Source organism: Bos grunniens, chromosome 3 (genome assembly GCF_055505025.1).
Source record: "Bos grunniens cultivar Pamir isolate PY7600 chromosome 3, Bosgru_T2T1.0, whole genome shotgun sequence".
NCBI lineage: Eukaryota > Metazoa > Chordata > Mammalia > Artiodactyla > Bovidae > Bos > Bos grunniens.
The window spans coordinates 926,888-948,123 of record NC_141167.1 but is presented as its reverse complement, the minus strand read 5'-3'; the positions used below and the strand labels follow the sequence as shown (position 1 = coordinate 948,123).

The 21,236-nt window shown below is 56.8% G+C and overlaps 1 protein-coding gene across 8 annotated transcripts in view; it reads right to left on the bottom strand.

Moving 5' to 3' along the window:
* Nucleotides 1-21,236, bottom strand: part of THAP4 (THAP domain containing 4) — a 35,984-nt gene that overhangs the window by 13,712 nt on the left and 1,036 nt on the right. Inside the window, exons 1-3 of one of the 8 annotated variants that reach the window (XM_086374088.1) lie at nucleotides 21,079-21,222; nucleotides 18,020-19,203; nucleotides 1,286-1,445 (exon numbers count right to left, since the gene is read on the bottom strand). In XM_086374088.1, the coding sequence (XP_086230214.1) occupies nucleotides 1,286-1,445; nucleotides 18,020-19,203; nucleotides 21,079-21,155 (1,421 nt within the window). In that variant the 5' untranslated portion in view covers nucleotides 21,156-21,222. Of the gene's footprint in view, nucleotides 1-1,285; nucleotides 1,446-7,444; nucleotides 7,579-18,019; nucleotides 19,204-19,405; nucleotides 21,024-21,078; nucleotides 21,223-21,236 lie in introns of those variants that run through there. The other 7 variants (XM_086374105.1, XM_086374136.1, XM_086374124.1 and 4 more) reach the window with 7 other exon arrangements.

Below are 21,236 nucleotides of genomic sequence, written 5' to 3'. Positions count from 1 at the left end.
ACACGTAGAGGACACAGCGGAGACACGGGGGAGCACAGGGATGGCCCCCACCCACTCGGTCTCCTCTCCCGCTGCGGGGCCTGCCGGGACCCTGCTCTCCTGCAGGGCGTGCCCCACCCCGGCCCATCAGCACCTCCCAGACTCCTCAGTCTAAGCCCCCACCAACACCGCCAAGTCCATCCCTCCAACGCCACCTTCCTGCCTCTGAGCTAGGATGCTGCTCCGGGGCGCACCGGTTCATGTGAGAAATGGGGCGCGGTCCACGTCTCGTCACCCCACCTCCGCGGCAGGCCCACGGCAGGGGGGGCAGCGCCGAGCCTCGACCTGAGCACTGCTCACGACTCACAGCCCGCGGGCTCAGCAGCGCCGGGTGGGAACCCAGTGCTGACAGCGTGTGACGGGCGGGGGGCCCAGCTCACACACCCTCCTGCGAGTGTAACCCCTCCCGAGAAACACATCTGCTGCCTGCACACACTATCACACTGACCGAAACACCTGTTTTCTACCCTCTCCACTTTTCTGTAATTGCAGTCACTGAGTGACCAGCGTTAAGAGGAGATTAATGAATGCCAGGCCTATGTTCCTCTAAAGGACTGTGACTCGTGGTTCTGTTTTACTTGACCCCGCATTTCCACCTTCTGGTTCATACGCAGGCTATTCTTTCTTCTCACCCTTGCAGCCGAGAATAAAATGAAAAGGTATAAGATAGTACACCCTCAGCTACCCCCACCCCGTGCCCCCCACCCAGGCGCCCTGCTCTGAGCTGCCCCTGGCCCCAAGAGTGGCAGGAGGCCCGGTCAGACTCTGAGACCCGTGATCCCCAAGCTCTCTGAGACCCCGGCTGGCTCAGGGCAGGACCACAGGAAAGCCAGGCCCAATCTCCAGGCCTGGGTTCTGAGACCCTGGCCGCCTCAGGGCAGGAGCACAGGAAAGCCAGGCCCAATCTCCAGTCCTGGGCGGCTGAGACCCCGGCCGGCTTGGGGCAGAACCACAGGAAAGCCAGGCCCGATCTCCAGGCCTGGGCGGCTGAGACCCCGGCCGGCTCAGGGCAGGACCACAGGAAAGCCAGGCCCAATCTCCAGGCCTGGGGCAGCTGAGACCCCGGCTGGCTCGGGGCAGGACCACAGGAAAGCCAGGCCCGACCTCCAGGCCTGGGCGGCTGGCCTGTATCGGGCGCCATGTGGGCTTCTCGTCTGCGTAAGAAGCTGAGACTGTGCTCAGTGTCTCCAGCCCATCCCCGGGGACGGGCACGCATCCTGCGGGGCTGGGCGGGGAGGGCACTTACGAGAAGTTGAGCATGGGCTGGCCCACGTGCGAGATGTGTGCCTCCTCCAGGTACCGGAAGGGCTGCAGCGTTGGGAAGGTCCCGGCTCCCGGCGGCTCTGACAGCCAGGTGCCCAGCATCCAGGACAGCGGCTCTACCACGGGGCTCATCTTGGGGGGCTCTGTGGACAGAGAGGGGCGTCAGCGGCTGCTGCTGGCCGTCCTGGGCAGCTTGGCGTGGATCGTACACCATGTACCTGCAGGCCCCGGTCATCACAGCTCAACCCGCAGGGCCTGACCTCACCAGCGGCCAAGATGACCCTCAACGTTCTCTCTTGGAGGGGAGAGCAAGGCGGCAGACCCCGTTCTGCTGGACCAGCTCCGGAGCCTGCAGCTCCCAGGACGCGGAGGACGGCCAGGTGGCAGGGGAGGTCAGGGGCCCAGGGCCTCAGAGGAGGCTGGAAAGGCAGTGTCGGCAGCCCCCGGGCTGGGCAGCATGCCCCCGCACGGCAGCCCGGTGCTGCGGATGAAGGCAGGGGGAGACCGTGGGCAGCGCGACAGGGGCCCTGGGACGGGAGGGTGCACCGTGCGCACCAGGCGGGGCCCACGGCGGCAGCACCAGGCAGAGACTGCTACCCATGGGCACCAAAGGGCTCTGCCACTGAGGGTGAGGGTGACGGCCGGCCTCGAGGGAAGGGGGCAGGTAGGCAATGGGAGCGCAGATGAGGGTGGGTGCACAGACCACTCTGCCCGGCGCCCAGGCCCCACGCCCTGCCCCACTCGGCCCCACAGTCAGGATGGAGGTGCTGCTGAGCGGCTTTCCAGAAATCGGCTCGCGGGGTCCTCTGGCCTGTGGGACTCCCTGAGACAGTGGGAAGCTGGGGCTGGGCCCGCACGGGCCGCCGGGCATGGGGACAGGCGGTCTGACTCCCTGTCTGCCGGATTCCCACACCCGGTCACGCCTCAGACCGAGTGTCTTCAGGCAGACAGCACACGACAGAGGAGAGGGAAGGGGAGGGGAGGCGGGCGTCACCAAGCTCGTTACGAACCACACCTCTTCTCTGCTCAGCATGTGGCCTGTGGGATCTCAGCCCCCCATCAGGGGTTGAACCTGGGCCCCAGTGGTGGGAGCACGGAGTCCTAGCCCCCGGACCCCAGGGAGTCCCCAGGCTACACTACTGAATGGCAGCTTCTGTCGATAAGCCCCAGACGCCAGCACAAAGGAACCCGCCTCTCAGGCGTACACACCTCGGGGATGCGTGTGCTCTGGAAGCACCTCAGCTCCTATGATCACACGGCCTGCGACTGCTGCTGGAATGAGGTCTGGGAGAATGACCGGGGGAAGATCAAAGGGCTCTGGCGGTGGAGAAGCGACTCCCTCAACTGAGAACGCTGGGGACAGTGCACAGAGGGGCCGGGCTCAAGGACCGGCAGGTGGAGGACGGGCTGTGCCCCTCCGGTGGCCTGGGGGGTGCGGGGTGCACATTCCTTCCTCCTCCGGCCTGGCCTCTCTCCCAGGACTCCCTTTCCAAATTGACTGTGGAAAGTTAGAACGGGGGATGGTGACCCTGGAGCTGACTGACAACGCTCTCATGTTTACACAGCAAGAAAAACCAAAATCAGGACTTCAGTCACAACCTCTGGTGGAAGTAAAGACCAGGAGCTTCGGACTCGGCGGTCTTGGGGCCAGCAGACTCCACTGCTCTGATTCCTGGCAACACATGGCTCCGTTCGCTCCTCTGGATGACGCGGCTGACGCTCGTCCACGGAGGGGAACCCAGCAGCGAGCTGATGGGAGATGTGCACACGTGCCAGGAGCACATGCGGGAGTGAGCTCACAGGGTGGCGTCTCAGGGACAGAAGGTGGCTGGCGGGCCGGGTGGGCGGGCGGGGAAAGGCTGGCCGAGCCCCCGGAAGGGCCCTGGCCTCCCATCTGAGCAGAGCCCTGAGGCCTGGCAGAAGGGCTGAGGCCCCCGGCTGCAGGAAGCAGCTGGAGGAGGACTCGGACCCGCGGCAGCGACGGAAGCAGCGGGAAGGGCAGGAAACCAAGGCCGGCAGCCCTCCTGCCTTGGAACCCACCCCAGAGAGGCGGAAACGCGGCCCCAAGGCCTGAACACACTGCTCGACCGGACACCCCTAATGCCCTCCCGTGTGGGGAGGCCAACAGAACACACAGACATGGTGTGACTTGGCTTCAGAGAGGAGGGAAGCGCCAGCAAGAAGCTCCACAAGGAAGGCCTGGAAAACACGCCTGGGAGAGGGGGGCAGACCCACACAGGACACAGCCCAGCTGCAAGGGGCGGCTCCCCAGAGGCAGGGGCACACAGGTCCCCACGGCCTTCCTCCCGCAACACCCAACACCGAGCCCGTGAAACGTGGTTGCTCCTGAGACGCATTCCCAGCACAAGATCCCCCCGTGGAATTTCAAAACCTCACCCTAAAATACAGAACTTCACCCACCCCAGCAATCTTGAAGTACTGGTGGCTACATGTTCAAACGTTTCATACAATACTGAATAGTTTATCAAGGCTAACTTCACTCGTTTCCCTTTACTTTTTTGACATATTTAGAAAATTTAAATTAAGTGGGAACTCACACCATGTTCCCACTGATAGCACTGGAAAGGAGCGTTCAACACTCAGAGGACGCTGTGCAGTGAATTCTGCAGAGAGGTCATCACGAGTCTTCACTGAAAGACGTGAGGTACCAGCAGAGCAGCTGCAGGAGACGGGCGAGCGCCGGGCTCGGCACGCGTGCGAGGAGCATCTGCCAGGGAGCGGGGCGGGAACGCCGGACCCGAGCCACGGCCTCCAGATCCCGCAGGGAAGACTCGCTTTAAAAGCAGAGGAGCAGGCGCACCACAGAAGGTGAGACAGAGCCAGCACCACGCACCCGGGGCCACGCGTTACAGAAACAGCTGCTTAGACGGAATCTCAAAGCAAGACCCTCAACGCCTGCTGTCAACAAGAGATGCAGCTGAAGTAATTTGGAAAGGCGTCAGAAGGTGGGGCCAAGATGGGCAGCCGGGATCAGGCGTCAGGACCCGACATCAGGCAGAAGGCAGGCCAAGCCCAGTGCATGCAAGTGGACGTGGAGCAGCCCCGCAGCACGCGAGGGCACGGTCGCCGTGGAGGCGTCTGTGGACACTCAGGCCCCAGACGCAGCAGCAGCATGTATAAAGCAGACACTACTGAAGACGCTCAGAGGGTGACAGAAGGAGTCTAGAGGACATCTCTATAGGTGTCTCTTCACGTCCAAGCAACAATATCCAAATAATGAAACAGAAACAATTATACATAGGATATAATGAATGAGGTGGGTCTGACGGACATACACTGAACTTTTGTAGCTTGAAACAAGAGAATACTCCTTGAAGTTCTTCTGAAAGACCCATGAAGATTGACTTTTAACTGGTCAGAGAGCACTTGTAACTTCCAAAAACTAAAAAGAGTGCTCTTCCCCGTCCAATCACAATGCAACAAGACTAGAAATTAAAACAGTACAGATGTTCTTTAAAACAAGTCATGAGAGATGCCAGACACAAACGTACAGGCCCCACGCCTCCGCTGGGTGGAAGCGTCCGGAACAGGCACGTGGGGCCAGCAGGGGAGCTGCAGCACAAGAGCACCGCTGCCGGCTCGCCCGCACACGGCGCCGTCTCATCCCTGTGACCGCTGCGAGACGTCCACGAAGCAGACGAGCCTCAGGACAGAGCAGATGGCGCTCCCCAGCCCTCTGCCCGTGTCACAGCAGCACAGGGCCACCTGGGTCCCTGCCGGGACCGCTGCCCTGCAGGCAGAGCCGGTGTTTTAAGGACACAGAAACGCTGACTTGGGGGGCAACACACCCTGACTCCTAAAGACGTGCTCACACTAACACCACAGGAGCGGCCCGCGGCGCCTCGCACTCCCTCACCCCAGCTGTGCCGGCATGCGCCGCACGGCCTTGGCCCGTGACACAGTGTGCGTGACACGGTGTGCGGGCCTTCTCTGCCTCTCAGTCCCTCCCTCTTCCAGCCAGAGCCTGAGCTGCTGGCACCAGAGACCCCCTGAGCCCTGAACCAACGGCTCCTAGAGCGTTGAGGGACTGCAGCTGCCTTGGCTGGGTTTTCAAGCGAGCACGGTTCAGTGTTGTTGGAGACGCACAGGGAGCTGCTCCGGACACAGACATGCTGCCCGCCCAAAGCAGAACAGGCTGGCAGCCCCTCGTCCCTGTGAGCCCACTTGCCTGCCAAGCGCAGCGGGAACAAGCCACGAGACCTGCTGCGGCGCATGTAAGAGAATGGTTGAGGCAGGTCCACGGAAGCGCGGGGCTGCGGAGCCGCTGAGGTCTGCCTGCTCAGATTCCCCACCGCCCCGGGGGCCCAGGGACTCACTGGAACCCAGCACCTGGACGGTGGAGAACATAGAGCAAAGGAGGATCAAAGATGCCCCGAGGGGTCCCCACTGTAGTCTCCTTTGCTTGGAGGCAAGAGAGGTTTTCATAAGCGACTCCAGCAGAGTGCAGGGGCTGTCCTGGGACAGAGGTAAGCCCGGAGGAGCCGGGTGGAGAGGTGCCCACGGTGTGTCCCCTGAAGACACGTCTCCCACAGACCGGGGCGGGGCGGTGGCTTCAGGATGGCTCGGCGCATCCCGTGTATCGGGCACTCGATCTCTATTATTAAGTTAGCTCCACCTGAATCCCCAGGCGTTAGATCCGAGAGGCTTGAGGACTCCTGCTCTAAAGGGACAGGATCCCAGCTGCTCCCAAATGGGGAGGTCAGACATGGGGGCGGCCGGTCCGCAAGGGGAGGGCCCAGCTGGTCCCAGGAGAGTTGGGCTGGGGGCCTGGGGCCAGCCTCGACTGGGCTGTTTACACCACAGGGTCGTGGGATAAGGTGATGGGTGTCTGGAGGTCCAGTAACACCGGTCCTGCCCCCCACCTTGCTCCCTGACCTCGGCCCTGGGCTGGGTCTGCACAAAGGCACCCACCCGGCGCAAGACTTGGTGGGGCTCAGGCAGGGAAGGAGCTGGGTGTGCAAACCACAGCCAGGGCAAGAGGAGGGACTGACCGGCTCAGGGGGTGGGGGCCAGGGAGGTGGAGGCAGGAGCCTGAAGAGTCGCCAAAATCAGAGCACGGGAAGCAAAGCTGCAGACGACGCAGGTTAGAGGTGGCGGTGAGCCGGGCACAGCTGGCGTCCTGGGGATGGCGCCACACAGGGACAGTGTGGCCACAGGAGCCACGGTGGACACAGCCCCCGAGGACAGGCCAGAAGCACTAGAAGTGGGGCTCGGCCACTCACCGGACCCTGGACGGGGGTGGGGGCGCTCCGGGCCAAGAGTGGACTGGGGGACTGCTGAGGGCGGGAGCCCGGCCTCCAAGAGACTCAACCTCGTGCGCTGTGCACGGGCCGGCAGGCAGGAGCACACACGAGGCTACAGGACCCCCGCCCAGGCAGCGGCCGCCGAGCAGAGGACCACCCTGCGCGCGGTGGAAAGGGAGGCTCGCGCCTTCTGGGCAGAGCGCGAGGAGACGGGGCTAAGCCGGCGCTTCTTTCAGGGCCGGAAGGAGCCGTGTGCGGTGGGAGCGAAAGGCAGAACCGCGCTGCTAGCAGTTAGGGGACTCTTGGTTGGAGCGCATTCTTAAAACCACAGGCTCCCACGTCCAGCTTGCCCTGAGAGACACTTCAGACCCAGTCCTCTCAGCCTGCCATCACGGGCTCTTAACTGCAATGAATTTAATGCGGGCAAGAACACCGGGGCTGGGCAGGTCCCGCGGGCGGCGCGCCCGCTCTGCCCTCGCTGGAATTGTGGTTGGCTCTTGGCCACGGTCCCGCTCCGTGTTTTCACTCAAGTGTTGCTGGACAGGACCAACATGAGGCTTCTAAAAGCCGAATGTCGTGTGACACGAGCCCACACATGCCAGCCCCGTCCAATGACACCCTTAAGAGCTGTGTATTCTACTCTATGTAAATTACACTTCATTAGAGAAACAAAAATAAATTTAAAAGTCAAACAAAGGAAAAGTATCATAAATAGGGATCTGGCCTACTGGCCATTTTCAACCTCTTCAAGTGAATCAGGCCTTTCTATGCGCTGTTTCCCTGGTTTCACTTACCAATATGCAAAAACAAAAATTTAAATTTTCTCCAAGAAATTTAAATCTTCATTTTTGGACCTAGGACAGTGAAAGCAGGCTTACCCATGCCTAAGTTTTCTACGCTCCAGACGCCGCCAAGGTTCTTCAAGGTTGGTTTCTGCCAACCAGGGGAAGTGTCTGCACCTGGCTGCTAACAGCTCCCAGGAAGTGACTGCCAAGCCTGCGGGAGGCATTCTGGGAACTGTAGTTCCACAACACGGGGGCCTCCTCAGGACAAAGTGGAACAAAGGGAGACGGAGACAACCAAACCTGAGAGCTGGGAGGAGCTGTGGAGGCTGAGGCGCATTCAGAGCGTCAGCCAGGCCAGAGGGGCCAACCGCCTGGGCAGACTGAGGAGTGGACCTGCCCTCTGACCGGCACTGCTGGCCAGCGGGGACAGACCCGTGCAGCAAGGCTGGCTCATGCGGCCCGTGTGCAGGAAAGCTGCTTCTGCAACACACACTCTGGAAACTCCTGGCACGCTGCCTTCTGCGTCTCCTGGCACATGTGTCAGCAGAGGCCCACGGCCCCCCGGGCAGGAAACAAGCAGACCTGTCCACTGGGACCTAGGGATAGACGCCGTTGAGGTACTGCCCACCCCACTATTGTCTTGACAGACACCAGTGTTCTCTGCCAGGGCACAGGCCGGGTGGAGAGCCTCGGCAGCCTGGCAGCACTGGCTGTGCCAGGCGGAGGGCCCCATGCAACACGGGTGGTCTAGCTGGCTCCCCCAGACAGGCACCCAGGGTAGGCCGCTGCTTTGGAATGAGGGCGAGGCCCTCACTGCATCACCCAGGAGGTGCAAAGGCCCCCATGCACACCTGGGAACACCGGATATGTCAGAAAATAGAGCATATCTTCCATAAAATACAGAAGACATAATAAAAAGGGGCCAAAGTATTATTACTTGCAGATAAACGTTATCGTTGGTTATCCAGTTAATCCAAGTCTCAACTGAGAAACTATTAGAACTCGTAAGAGAATCTGTCAAGGTGGCTGTAAGTAAAACCAGCAGTCTTCCTGCCCGTCAGCAAGAACCAAATTACACAGAGGAGGGGCCCCGCCTTCCACTCTACAAAGAGCTTAGAAGTCACAGCTCTGGTCTGCAAGAAACACACGGTGCTGACAGTCAGTGACTTTCCTTGGCTTCATCAGAGAAACCTGGTCAGATGTCCCCCCAGACCTGAGAAACCCGGGGACAGGACCACTGACGTCCGCTCACCTGGAGCAGAAGCTCCTGGGGACGGCAGGCCAGCGGGAACCCCAGAGGCAGCCTGCACGGGACTCCAGGCCACGTGTACACAGGTGTGAGTGAGCACCTCCCGGGGCTGCAGTCCCAGGGGCCCCACAGTATCCTGGGGTTCATTTCCAGGAACCGCCTGGTTCTCACCAGAGAAAGAAAAGAAAAGAAAGGAAAAGAAATCACCAGAGTCCCTGGCCTCAAGCCCTGAGCTTCTCCAAAACAAAAGCCTGTGGTGTGGTGAGAAGACCTCCCAGATCATCTTTCGGGTGGGGAAGCCCTTTCCCACCCTGGCCCCTGGTCGTCTGGTCTCACCCAAGGAGGGGAAAGGAAGGAAGAAATACTAGTGAAGGTCACAACCCAGGAACACCAGCCACTAAAAGGCTGAAACTCAATCAGAAGACTATAAATGCTTCTCCTCCCCAGACCACTCCTCAGGGCTCTAGCATAATAAAAGGATTACAGGGGAAAGTGCCCCAAGGTACAGACTCTATGAAAAGTCTTTAGAGTCAAGGAGAAGGCAGCAAATCAGGACAAGAGAAGAGCCTGCAGCACTGAGCAGCAGCTGCAGGAGGCAACAGGGCACCAACCCCTAGTCAGGCTACCACCACGCTTCAAGCCCAGCACCTGCCTACCTCAAGCTTTATGACGACACCGTGTCTGCCTTTCTAAAAACTACTGGGCAGGCTAGAAGGCAAGAAAGAACAGTCTGAAAAGACAGAGCAGAAATTCTGGAATTCTCAGATTTGGATCTGAAGTAACTGTGATTAATATGCTAAGGATTCTAATGGGAAAAGCAGATAAAGTGTAAGAACAGACACGTAATATAAGAAGTGAGGAAATGTGGACAAAGACGGAAAAACACTGATGGCAGGGCTGAGGAAAGAGGGAGCGGCACATCTGTCCATAAGAACACCCCCTACTAAAATGCAGAAAGAAAAAAGAGAACAGAGTATCAGGGAAATTTGTGACAATAAAAAGTGATACATGCACATGATGAGAATACAGTATGTGAAGGGAAAACAGCTGAGAACTTTTCCAAGTTAACAATAAGCACCAAACTGCAGATCCAGGGAACTCTGAGAACACCAACCACAACAAATATCACAATATCTACATCTAGGCGTATCACACTCAAACTGCAGAGAGCCAGAGACAAGGAGAACCCTGAAAGAGGCCAGAGGGGGAGAAACCTCTCGAGTCAAAACGCTCAGAATTACAGGAACTTCTCCTTAGAAGACATGCGAGCAGCATAGGGGTAGAGTCCTGCATTCAGTGAAACGATCCCTCAAAAGTAAAGAGAAATAAAGACTTCAAACAAAAACTGAGAAAATTTACTGCCAGCAGACATGCCCTGCATGAAATGTTAAAAGTTCTGCAGAGAAAGAAAATGATGCAGGTCAGAAAATCTGAACCAGAAAAATCTGAATCTAAATAAAGAAAAGAGCACTGGAAAAGGAATAAATAAAGGTAACAATAAAATGCTGCTTCTTCTTAACTGACATAGTGGACAAAGGTTTGTTCAAGTCTCTGGCAGTAACAGGGCGAGCACAGCAGTAAGTGACGGAACGCAGCACGTCCCCGAGGGACAGGAGGAGGCGCTGGGGGTCTCTGTTACGGCTCCCGCACAGCCAGGAAACAGCACAGCCATGTGAGAGTGGACACGGATTGGCTGTAAGTGCACGGTGTGGACTGGTGGAGGACCACTAAAAAGGTACAACTGATACGCTAAGAAAGGAGAGAACGTGCGATCAAGGCAAATGCTCCAATGGAACCAAAGAAGGCTGAAAACGAGGGACAAGACAAAAGACGAACGCTAAGCAGTTCCAAACGGAACAGACAGGAATCCAGGGAGAGCAGTGACCAGTTTACACTTGAGTGGCCCACAACCACCCACCCGAAGATGGAGATCACTGGAGCAGACTGGAGACCATGACCGGCTGTATACTGCCTGTGAGGTCCACCTTACCTACAGACAGGCCACAAGCAAAGGGAGACAGAAAGCCATACCACGCTAGCAAGAATCACAGACAACTGGAGTGGCTGGGAAGCAGACATCAGGGCAAGAAAGATCAGCGGGGATACACAACAGCGCTGTTACATAATAACCTAGGGGTCAGTTCTCCAAAAAGATGTAATAACCCTCAATGCTTACACACCTAACAACACAGCATCAAAGCACAAGACAAAGACGAACACAACTGCAAGGGGAGACGCACAAACTCACAGTTGCAGTGGAGACCCCAACACACGGCAGGGATGGGCAGATCTGGCAGACAGCCGGCCAGCAGGGCGCACACGAGCTCTCCAACCACGGATCACTATGCTGGCTCATTTTAGGCGTCAGCTTGACTGGGCCACAGGGCTGCTGAACCAGCTGGTGGGACACTGTTTCAGGGGTGTCTGTGGCTTCCAGGAGCAAGTCCGCGTCTGAACGGGGCGCCGTAAACCTGCGGCCCTCGCACGCAGGGGGCACTAAGGGCCTCACAGAGCAGAGAGGTGGAGGGGGGCAGACTCGCTTTGCTTGCACCAGGGCCTCCAGGTGGACCAGGACTTCTCCACCCCATCCCAGGCCTTGGAGCAAGGGCTGAATCACCCCACCAGCGTTCCGGGTTCTCCAGCTTGCCATCCGTGATTGTGGGAGCCAATTCCTGTAAAAAGTTTCCGTGTACTCTCACACATCCTACTGGCTCTATTTCTCAAAAGAACCGTGACTAACCACTACTTCAGTCAACATCAGTAGAACATACGTTACGCTCAAGCTCAGGCTCACAAGAAACATTCAGCATGACAGTCACATGCTGGGGCCGCAGAACAGACCTAACACGTGTACAGAACACAGCTCACACAAAGGACGCTCTCAGAGCACAGTGGGCTCGACTGGAAAGCAGCAGCAGCAAGAGAGCTGAAACAGCACCAGACAGCTGGAGATTAAACAAGACACTTCCAAGTATACAGTGGGTCAAGGAGGAAGTCTCAGGAGAAATAAAAGAACACTTCAAGTAAATGGAAATGAAACTACAAAACTACAACTTATCAAAACTTGTGGCATGCAGTAAAAGCAGTGGTTAGAAAGAAATGTATAGTGCTGAACGCATACATTAGAAAAGAAGAAATACTGGAAATTCAAAGTACAGAAGGAAAAGCAATTAAGCTGAAGAAAAGGAGGGGGGAATTAGAATAGAAACCAATGAAATTGAAAACAGGAAAATAAAGAAAGTCAAAATCTGAATGCATATATTAGAAAAAGAGAAATAACTGAAATTAATAATCTAAGTTTTCACCTTAGGAAAATAGAAAAGGAAAAGCAGTTAAGTTGAAAGCAAGCAGAAGAAAAGGAAAAAAAAAAATAAGAGCAGAAACCAATGAAACTGAAAACAGGAAAATAAAATCAACAAAAGGTTGGCTTTTTCAAAAAGATCAATAAAACTATAACACTCTAGCTTAGTTAACTGAGGAAAGAGAAGACAGAAATTACCAATATCACAAATCAAAGAGGAACATCCACTAAAGCCCTGCAGATGCTGAACTGTCTAAAGGACACTGTGAACAACTTTATGCCTACAAACTTGATGATTTAGGTGAAATGGATCAATTTCTTGAAAAACAACACTACCAAAACTTATACAGGAGACATAATCTGGATAGGCCTATATCTATTATATCTGAGTCAATAACCCCCAGAACAGAAAGCATCAGTCCTAGACGGCCTTCTAGAATATCGGTGAATTCTGTCAAACATTTAAGAAAATTTTACCTATTCTTTACAATCTATTCTGGAAGGAAGAAGCAGAGGGAATACCTTCTAAATCATTCTATGAAGCCAGAATCACTATTATCAGAATGAGACAAAGTTATTAAAAGAAAGTAAAACTATGGATCTCTTTCATCAACATAGGTGCAAAACTCAACATGAGCAAATACCATCGAACAGCGTAAAAAGAAAATATATACCATGATCACTTGGGTTTATTCCAGTATGCAAGCCTGGTTCAGCAGTCCAAAATCAAGTGATATAACGCAAATATCCATTGTAGGATGACTGGATAAACAAAACGTGGTCCATCCATACAGTGGAATATTACTCAGCCTTCAAAGGAAGGCAGTTCTGCAGTATGCTGCAGCACGGACACTCTCTGTGGACATCAGGCCAATCACAGATGGACATACTGTGTGATTCCACGTACACGAGTCACAGTCACGGAGACAGAAAGCACAACGGTGGCTGCTGACGTCTGGGCGAGGGGAGGAGGAGAGTTACCAACAGGACAGAGTCTCAGATTCACACCGAGTTGCAGCCCGGCCGCGTGGCAGCTGTGCGGCAGGGCGCATGGATTTAACGCCACCGCACTAAAGGCTCACAGGCTGTTACGGTAAAGTTTTGGTGTTTGTATTTTAACTCAGTACAAAAAAAGGCACAACAATGATAAAGAAGAAATGAGCTATCAGGCCATAAAAAGACACAGGGGAACTCTCCACACATACTGCTGAGTGAAAGAAGCCGACCTGAGGAGGCTGCGTGCTCTAGTTCACAGCATCTATCCCTCCCAGAGTCGGGACCCTCCTGAAGAGGCAAAGCTACAGACAGTCCTAAGATCAGTGGCTGCAGGGGTTGGGAGGGGCAGCATAAACAGGCAGGCAGAGCTTCAGCACAGGGACACGACTCTGTACTGCTGTCCTGAGGACACGTGCGCTTATGCACTTGTCAAACTCCAAGCAGAAGGCGTCCCGCGGGCCGACCTGCCCAAGCATCCCCGGGGTGTGCCTGGACCCCGGCCAAGCGGCCTACCGTGCCCGCCTCCCGCCAGGCCCTCACCGGGGCAAGGCTGGGCGCTCCTGCGTTTGTACTCATTTAAAAGATGCCTTCCTGTCTCTTCCCCACTGTGTGTTTTGTGGAGCACAGATTCACCTTCAATGGTCCGAAATTCCAAAATTTCTATCTGTCCAATGTTTTGTTTTCTTCTACAGAGTTGGTCTTAAGTAAGATCCTCTTGAGATTTGTATCTTTGAAAGACATTCTTTTTTGTTAACAAGTTTGTCAGTGTTAAAAAAAAACCCCTCAAATATAAGACAGTCAACCTAAATGTAACCTATGCTAAGTCACTTCAGTCGTGTCCGACTCTGTGCAACCCCATAGACGGCAGCCCACCAGGCTTCCGGGTCCCTGGGATTCTCCAGGCAAGAACTTTGGAGTTGGTTGCCATTTCCTTCTCCAATGCATGGAAGTGAAAAGTGAAAGTGAAGTCGCTCAGTCGTGTCCGACTCTTAGCGACCCCATGGACTGCAGCCTCCCAGGCTCCTCCGTCCATGGGATTTTCCAGGCAAGAGTACTGGAGTGGGCTGCCATCGCCTTCTCCGAACGTAACCTATGGGACTTAGTTGATAACAACATATCAGAGTGTGGGCTCCTTACTAGTAATGAGTGAGCCTCTAGCACAAGTGGAAACGTGAGATGTTAGCGGTAGGGAAATGGCGGGGAGGGGGGGATTCCTGTGTTGTCTGTTAATTTTTCTGTAAATCTAAAACTTTCCTTAAAAGAAAAAACCCAAACTATTAGAAAATAGGGCTTCCCTGGTGTCTCAGCTGATAAAGAATCTGCCTGCAACGCGGGAGACCTGCGTTCAATCCCTGGGTTGGGACAATCCCCTGGAGAAGGTAAAGGCTGCCCACTCCAGTACTCTGGCCTGGAGAATTCCATGGACTGTATACTCCACGGGGTCGCAAAGAGACATGACTGAGTGACTTTCACTCATTAGAACATAATCAATGGAAGGCAGGGAGGAGGTAGAAATACAGATGAAATAAGATTATCAGAATACTGATAAACGTAGAAGCTAGGGTGGGAAGCTGGTTCAGCGGGGTTATTATACTTTTCTGTTTCATCTGTCCATGTTCAAGATTTCCACAATAAAAGCTTTTAAAACTCAAAATTAATTCAAGAATTGTATGTATAAGGAACAAAAGAATAGGAAAAAAACTCAGATATATTTGCGGCAAGTACTAAATTACTGACCTGAGGGCACAGCTGAGTCACACTCGACAGCAGACATCCTTGTCTGTGGGGACACTCACAGGTCAGTGAGCAAGCAAGGTGCGAGCAGCATAGTCAGGGCCGGACAGAGACGGGATGAGCGGGGGAAAACGCTCATCCTCGCTAGGTCACAGAAACGCCTGCAACGTGCCTGGTGCAGCCACACACCTAGAGCAAGCCTGGGCTCGGCGAGAGAGCCCGTTCTGTGGGAACGCCACGCAACAGCAGCTTCTCAGGGGCAAGCTTCCCAGACCCAGAAACTGCAGCCCCAGTGGCCCGGCTGCTGTCATGGGTGTTCTGCCCAAAAGAGGGGGTCTGGCTGAAGATGAAGGACTGAATAACCACGTGCACAGTCCAGTCCCTTCAACAGAGAATTCCTGCAAAACGACTGAAGAACCCTGAACTGATCAACAGTCGGGAGAGCAGCCGGTTTGGAGGACGGCAGGGGGAGCTCGCAGGTGGGGACTCGGGGCACCTACTCCCCTCCCCTCCCCTCCCTGGTGCTTCCCCCTCGGGCCCCCCTCCCGGTGCTCCCCTCCCCAGGCCCCTCTCCCTGATGTTCCCCTCCCCGGGCCCCCCTCCCTGGTGCTTCCCCCTCGGGCCCCCCTCCCGGTGCTCCCCTCCCCAGGCCCATCTCCCTGGTGCTTGCCCCACCCCCGAGGCCCCCCTCCCCCAGCGCCTCCTGGAGTCCCTCCCCCAGGCCCAGCCTGTTCTTTTCCGTCCTCAAGGCTCTTCCTCAAAACTTCCCTGTGGAGCCAGGCTCCCTCCCAGCTGCTGCCCACTTTCCCCAGGCCCCTCACGGCTAACCCTCTTAGAGCCTCGTCCCTGGCCACCCTCAGTGGCCCCCTCCCTTCACTAGGTCCCCACCCAGGTCTGTCCACACCAGTCCAAGAAGACTGGTCACCAGTGACCCCATGTGGCCGAGGCAGCCATCGTTCCTCCACTCTGGTTGGAGCTGCTGCAGCCCAGCTGAGCACCCCCTTTCTGCAACACCTTCTACCCGATACTGCAGACACACGGGTGCCACTTTAAGCGGCTGGGTGCTGGCTCTCTGGCTCCAGACCTAAGGGGCGTCTCAAACTCGACTCCTCTCAAAATGTCACTGTCACAGGAGCGGGTCCCCTCAGATCATTAACTGTTTCCCCCCAAAAGAGCAAAATCGCTGATGAGGATCAGTGGTGAGTACAGTAACCGGCACGACACATACATGCATCTAGCTGCGGGTGTGTGATGGGGACACGCGCATAGGGCCTAGCTACGGGTGTGTGATGACGGATGCGTGCATCTAGCTATGGGTGTGTGATAACGCATGCGTGCATCTAGCTACGGGTGTGTGGTGACGCATGCGCGCATCTAGCTATGGGTGTGTGATAACGCATGCGCGCATCTAGCTATGGGTGTGTGGTGACGCATGCGCGCATCTAGCTATGGGTGTGTGATGGGGATATGCAGATGCGGCGCTCAGACCAGACAAGGCTGGCACCTGGGCGGAAGGGAGGCTGGGAGCCGACTCACTCAAGCATTTACAGAAAGACAGGACGAACGCGGGCAGTCACCCACCAGCGCAGAAAGCCTAACAGATTAAAGGGTGAAGAAGCAGGCCCAAGTTTCAATTTACCAATCACCCCAGTTGTAAGTGTATTAAGTTACTATATAAAATGGTTCTCAGGTTGAGTTAAAATATAGCTACAAAATAAAGGCATAGAAAAAGTTTGAAAATAAGGAGATATACAAATAAAACTTTAAATGGGACAAAACTGGCTTTTCTGTTTGGTAACAGGCAGGCACACTCACATGTCTAATAAATGCAGGTGAAACTGGAAAGACTTTCAAGAAGCAGCAAGAGACCTACCTCCCTTCTCAGAAACCCAGAGCAGTGGATACAATAAGTTAGGAAACAGAGCAGCTGACCAATGAGATAAACTAGATCCAGTGCTGACAAGAACAATGTAACCAGCCTGGGGAGAGCACAAGTTCTTCTCCCTGCGGGGGAGGCTCAGTGAGGCGGTCACACGCAGACTGTACTGGACCTCCGTGAAACCTCAGAAGATTCTCTAAGGTTGCCAAAGCACTGGCCCTGAACAATAAAACAAATATCAGTTCCCTTCCCCCAAGCTATGTACCTGAAAAACCATGGCACCCTCCTGAATAACGCAGGTTAAAGAGGGAATCAAGGCTAAAGTTACAAATGCTTTAGAAACCAAGCGCCCAGAAAGCAGCGGGGGGTGGGTGTGTGGCGCAGAGCCACAACGACAGAAGGGGCCAGCCTCACCTGCAGGATGGGAGACACGCACTGTCTCATGGAGTCAGCACTGCCCTCCTGAGCAGAAAAGCCATGAACATAAGAGAGCAGAAAGAAATGAGGAAGAATGAAGAAGAAAAAACAACAGAGACTTCATCAATGCAGGCGGCTTGGAAAGACTTGTGACAGTCTACAGTGACAGACTTAGGGCCCTTTGATCAAGAAGAACAGAAAAAGTACCAGAAAGTAGTTACTAGGTACGAGAAACTACAAAACCGCTTTAAAACACTAGAAGAGAATGCAGTGTTCAACTCTGACCAGTACATCAGGATGGGTTTGGGTTTTACTCATTTTTGGTTGTTGATCTGGGTGGGGGGCGGCGGCAGGGGGAGGGGTTAGTCCGTGAAGAGCCCGTGTCACACTCCAGCCTTTCCTCACCTGCAGTTAATGGCAACCTGGGAGACCAACAGGATTCAGACTAAATGCACCACGTGGGAGGAAGATGGTTCCCACCTTCATGCACTGAACTGGCGAGAGACGCTGCGCTCAGAGCAAGTTCTCCAAGAAACAAAGGGCACACCAAGGAGGGAAACCAGAGACTAAGCGCTAATACATGAAATACACCTCCAGCCTATCTGTATAGATGCAAAGACACAAACAAAAGCACAGAAACTAGTCTAGCCGCCTGGGAAGCCCAAACGGGAAAGTGGAGTCTTCACCGTTTCTTGGGCTACAAATTTCTGTGTTGTTCTTACTAGAACGTACTCTACTTCAATAGGTGTTCGAAATTTTAAGGCTAGTATTAACATTCAAAAGCACCTAACTGCTGGGATAGTCATCACAAGGCAACCGGAAAGGACCTCCCCCTGATTTAGACGCTCTTCTCATCTCGCTAGCAGGCTAAGTTCTGTCTTAACTTACACTCAGACCCAATCCCCCAGGACTCTGCCTGCGGTGTGCGCAGAAGGGCCTCCCTGGCCAGGCCCCTCCCAGCGGTCCTGGGTCTCCCGCGCCTCCTTCCGCGCTGCCTAAAGCCCTCAGCTACAGCTGCCACCCGGCTCCCGTCCCTCCGGAGGGGCCTGGAGACAGCGCACGGGGGCCCCTGCGTGGGGCTCGGGTACTGACCGCGACCAGGGGGCAGCAGGCTGCTCAGGTGAGGGAGGCTCAGCCTCCGCAGCTGGTCCAGCTTCTGGCGCAGCTCGCGCACCTGGCTGTCCGAGCGGCTGACCCGCTGGCGCAGGGTCCGCAGCTCGCCGTTCTTCTTCTCCACCTGCTCCCGCAGGCAGCACACTTGGCTCTTGCTCTGGCGGGAGGAGAAGCAGTAGGAGTGCAGAGAGTCGATGAGCTTGCAGGCGCCCGATGCCGACAGGATGACCTCGTTGATGGACATGGGGCTGGCGTCGCTGTGCTCACTCTGGACGGCCTCGGCCGCCGGCTTCGGGGTCACGTCGGTGGGAGGCGCCGAGGCGCCCTGGGCTGGCTTCTGCGGCGTGGCCGTGAGCGACGAGCTCGCCGACGGGCAGGCGCGCGGAGGGCTCTGCGCCGGCCCCTTCTCCGGCCCGGGGCTGCTCCCGCTGCAGCCAGGCTCGGCGTCTCTCCTCAGCCGCTTGCGCTCCACGGGCTCCCGGGGGACGGCCGGCCTCTCTCGGGCATGCTTGGAGGAGAAGCTGTAGGAGTGAAGCGAGCCGATGAACTTGCAGGCCCCGGAGCCCGGGGGCGTGAAGTCGTCCGCGGAAACGCCGCTCCTGTCCACCAGGCCGCTGTCGGCGGGGGTGGCGCCCTCTTCGCCAGCATCCTCGGCCCCTGTGCCAGCTTCTCCCTGGCTGCAGGAGGTGGCGGCGGAGGCCGGACCGTCCTCTGCGCGTCCTTCCAGAGGCTGCCGCCCCCGCTCCTGACCAGCGGTCTCCCGGGCGGCCCTGGCCGCGGTTCGGCCCTGCGGAGTGGCCCGCTTCAGCTTGCGGGGCTCCGGCTTGGCCATCGGGCTTGCACTTGACGACGACGGTGACCCTGCAGCTGCCTTCCCGTCCACAGGGTCACTCGCCTGTGCCCTCAGACCCGCCGAGGCCTTCCCGGTGTCCCTTCTCCGGGGGCGGCCATGGCCTCCAGCCCCCCTTTTCTTCTCCGCCAGGTGGAAGATGGACGGCACGGCCGTGGGCTTGAGCAGGCGGTGCTGGTCCTCCAGTCTCTTGGAGAAGCTGTCTTTGGTGAAGTGCTCACTGCAGAGGAAAGAGTACTTAGTGGGGGTCCAGTTATCCCTCTGAACAGCCTTCAACCACTGCATCAGACGCTTTGAGTCCTTTAGGGGGAATCTGCAGGACAAACAACAAATTACAAAAAAAATAATTAACATGCCTCCCCCTAATACTATCAACTATAACAGGAGAACAACAGTTTTTACAAATACCCAGACCTGTACTGACTTTCCCATTTACAAACTTAGAAAAGATCTAAGGAACACCCTGTACTTGCAACTTATCAGTGGAACAGAAAGATGAGACGCGCACTGCCTACCCTTAAGGAGCTAGAGTCCACGGGGCAAATCAGAGGTGAAGGCGAATGCCTCCTCCTAGGCTGCGGTAAACAACCTTCAGGGACAGAGTGCTGGGAGAGACAGAGCCGGACGGCATCGTGACAGCAGGAAGGCTCCAGGAAGTAGTTCCTAGAAGCTCGCAGCAGGCCAGCCCTGCCGGTGAGCTGGGATGCCGGACTCTGGATGCCAAGAGGAGAAAGGATGCCTGCCCATGGGCACCGCCCCCCCCCCCCCCCATTTAGAAGCCAGGTCCGGTGTCAGCCAACAGAGATGGGGGCAAGAGGCCAGGAGAGCACTCCACCCCAGGGTGCCCCAGCTGCGGCTCACTCATGGAGCCGAGGATGTGAGACAGCTCTGAGAGGGGGCGCTGCGCTCCCAACACACGTCCACCACCAGGAGTAATACCACTCCCTTTAAAAAGCAACCTGCCCCCGGAAGATACTGAATAAGATACTTAATAAACTTTTTCTTCATTCAGGCAAGATCTCTATTTAGAAAACTCTAGTGAAACTGCACATGCGAGTGTGGGGGTGGTGCGGCCTCTCTGGACGGCTGTTCGCCACACCTGAAGCCATCGAACCCACCTGAGTGCCGCGGGACCAGGCCCAGCGGCGAGTGGGGGGTGGGCTGCTGGAATACCAACTCCTCAGCAAGTCCCAACCACTCCGACCTTCTGAATATCCTCATTGCTTCGAGAGTCCATTACCCTAAGACTCTCGCCCCAACCCCAGTTCGGGAACTTGAGAAAGCAGGGAGCTGACATCTGCAATAACCTGTTACTATCTTAATAGACTGTGACGATTTGAGACTTAGCGCTAACCAACTTCAACTTCCAGTGAGACTCTAAAGAACCGTCGTGCAGGTATTGGAAACTTAAACATCCCCCTTTAACAGCAAAGAGAAAAGTCTGCGGCGGGAGGCTGTTCGGGCAGAGGTTCTTCTGCTCACGTTCTGATAGTGCAGGCGGGGAGGTCGCAGAAAACCACTCGCTGAAAAGGGCTGAGTCCCAGCGCCTTCCCGGAGCGAGCCAGGCCAGAGACAAGGCCGACCCCCACCCCGTCCCGGGCCACCCTCCGCGGCGCCACGACTAGCAGCGGCGCCCCGGCGGGTGCGGGCCGAGCCGGCAGCACGCGGCCGGGCGCCCCCCGGGACCCGGGGCCGTCCGGAGGGCCCCCAGGACACAGAGTCCGGGCGCGCGTCAGTCCCCGGGGCGCGGGGTGCGTTCGCTCGGCCTCTTCCCGATCCAGAGGTCCAGGCGGGCTCCCCGCGACGGAAACGGCAGCAAAGTGACCGCGGGCGCGAGAAGACGGCCGCGCAGAGGAAACGCGTCCCCCGCGCGCACCGTCTCCGGAGCCTGGCGGCGGCGGCCCGAGCCCCAGCGGCTCAGGGCACCCGGCGGCCTACGACCGGCTGAGGGTCGCGGGCTCCGGGGGCCGCGGTGGCCCGAGGCGCCCGGCCCAGAGACGCCGGCGGGCCAAGGTCACACAGCGCCGCGCTGACTCACTCGCGGGGCCGGCGCCCCGAGCGCCCCAGCGTCCGGCCGGGCCGCGCCGCATCGCTCGCCCCGCAGGGCCGGGCCGGGCCGGGTCGGGCCGGGCCGGGCCGGGCGGGGGCGTGGCCGGCGGGCCGGCGGCGGCGGGCGGAGCCCGCTTACCTGTGGAAAGAGACGGCGCGCTTCTCCCCCTTGCCTTGCCGGTTGGAGCAGTTCGCGGCCGCGCAGCAGATCACCATCTCGGGCCTCGGGCCGCCGCCAGGCTCCGGCCCTCGTCTAGCCGCGCCGAGCCCCGAGCGGGACCGCCCCGAGGGGAGGGC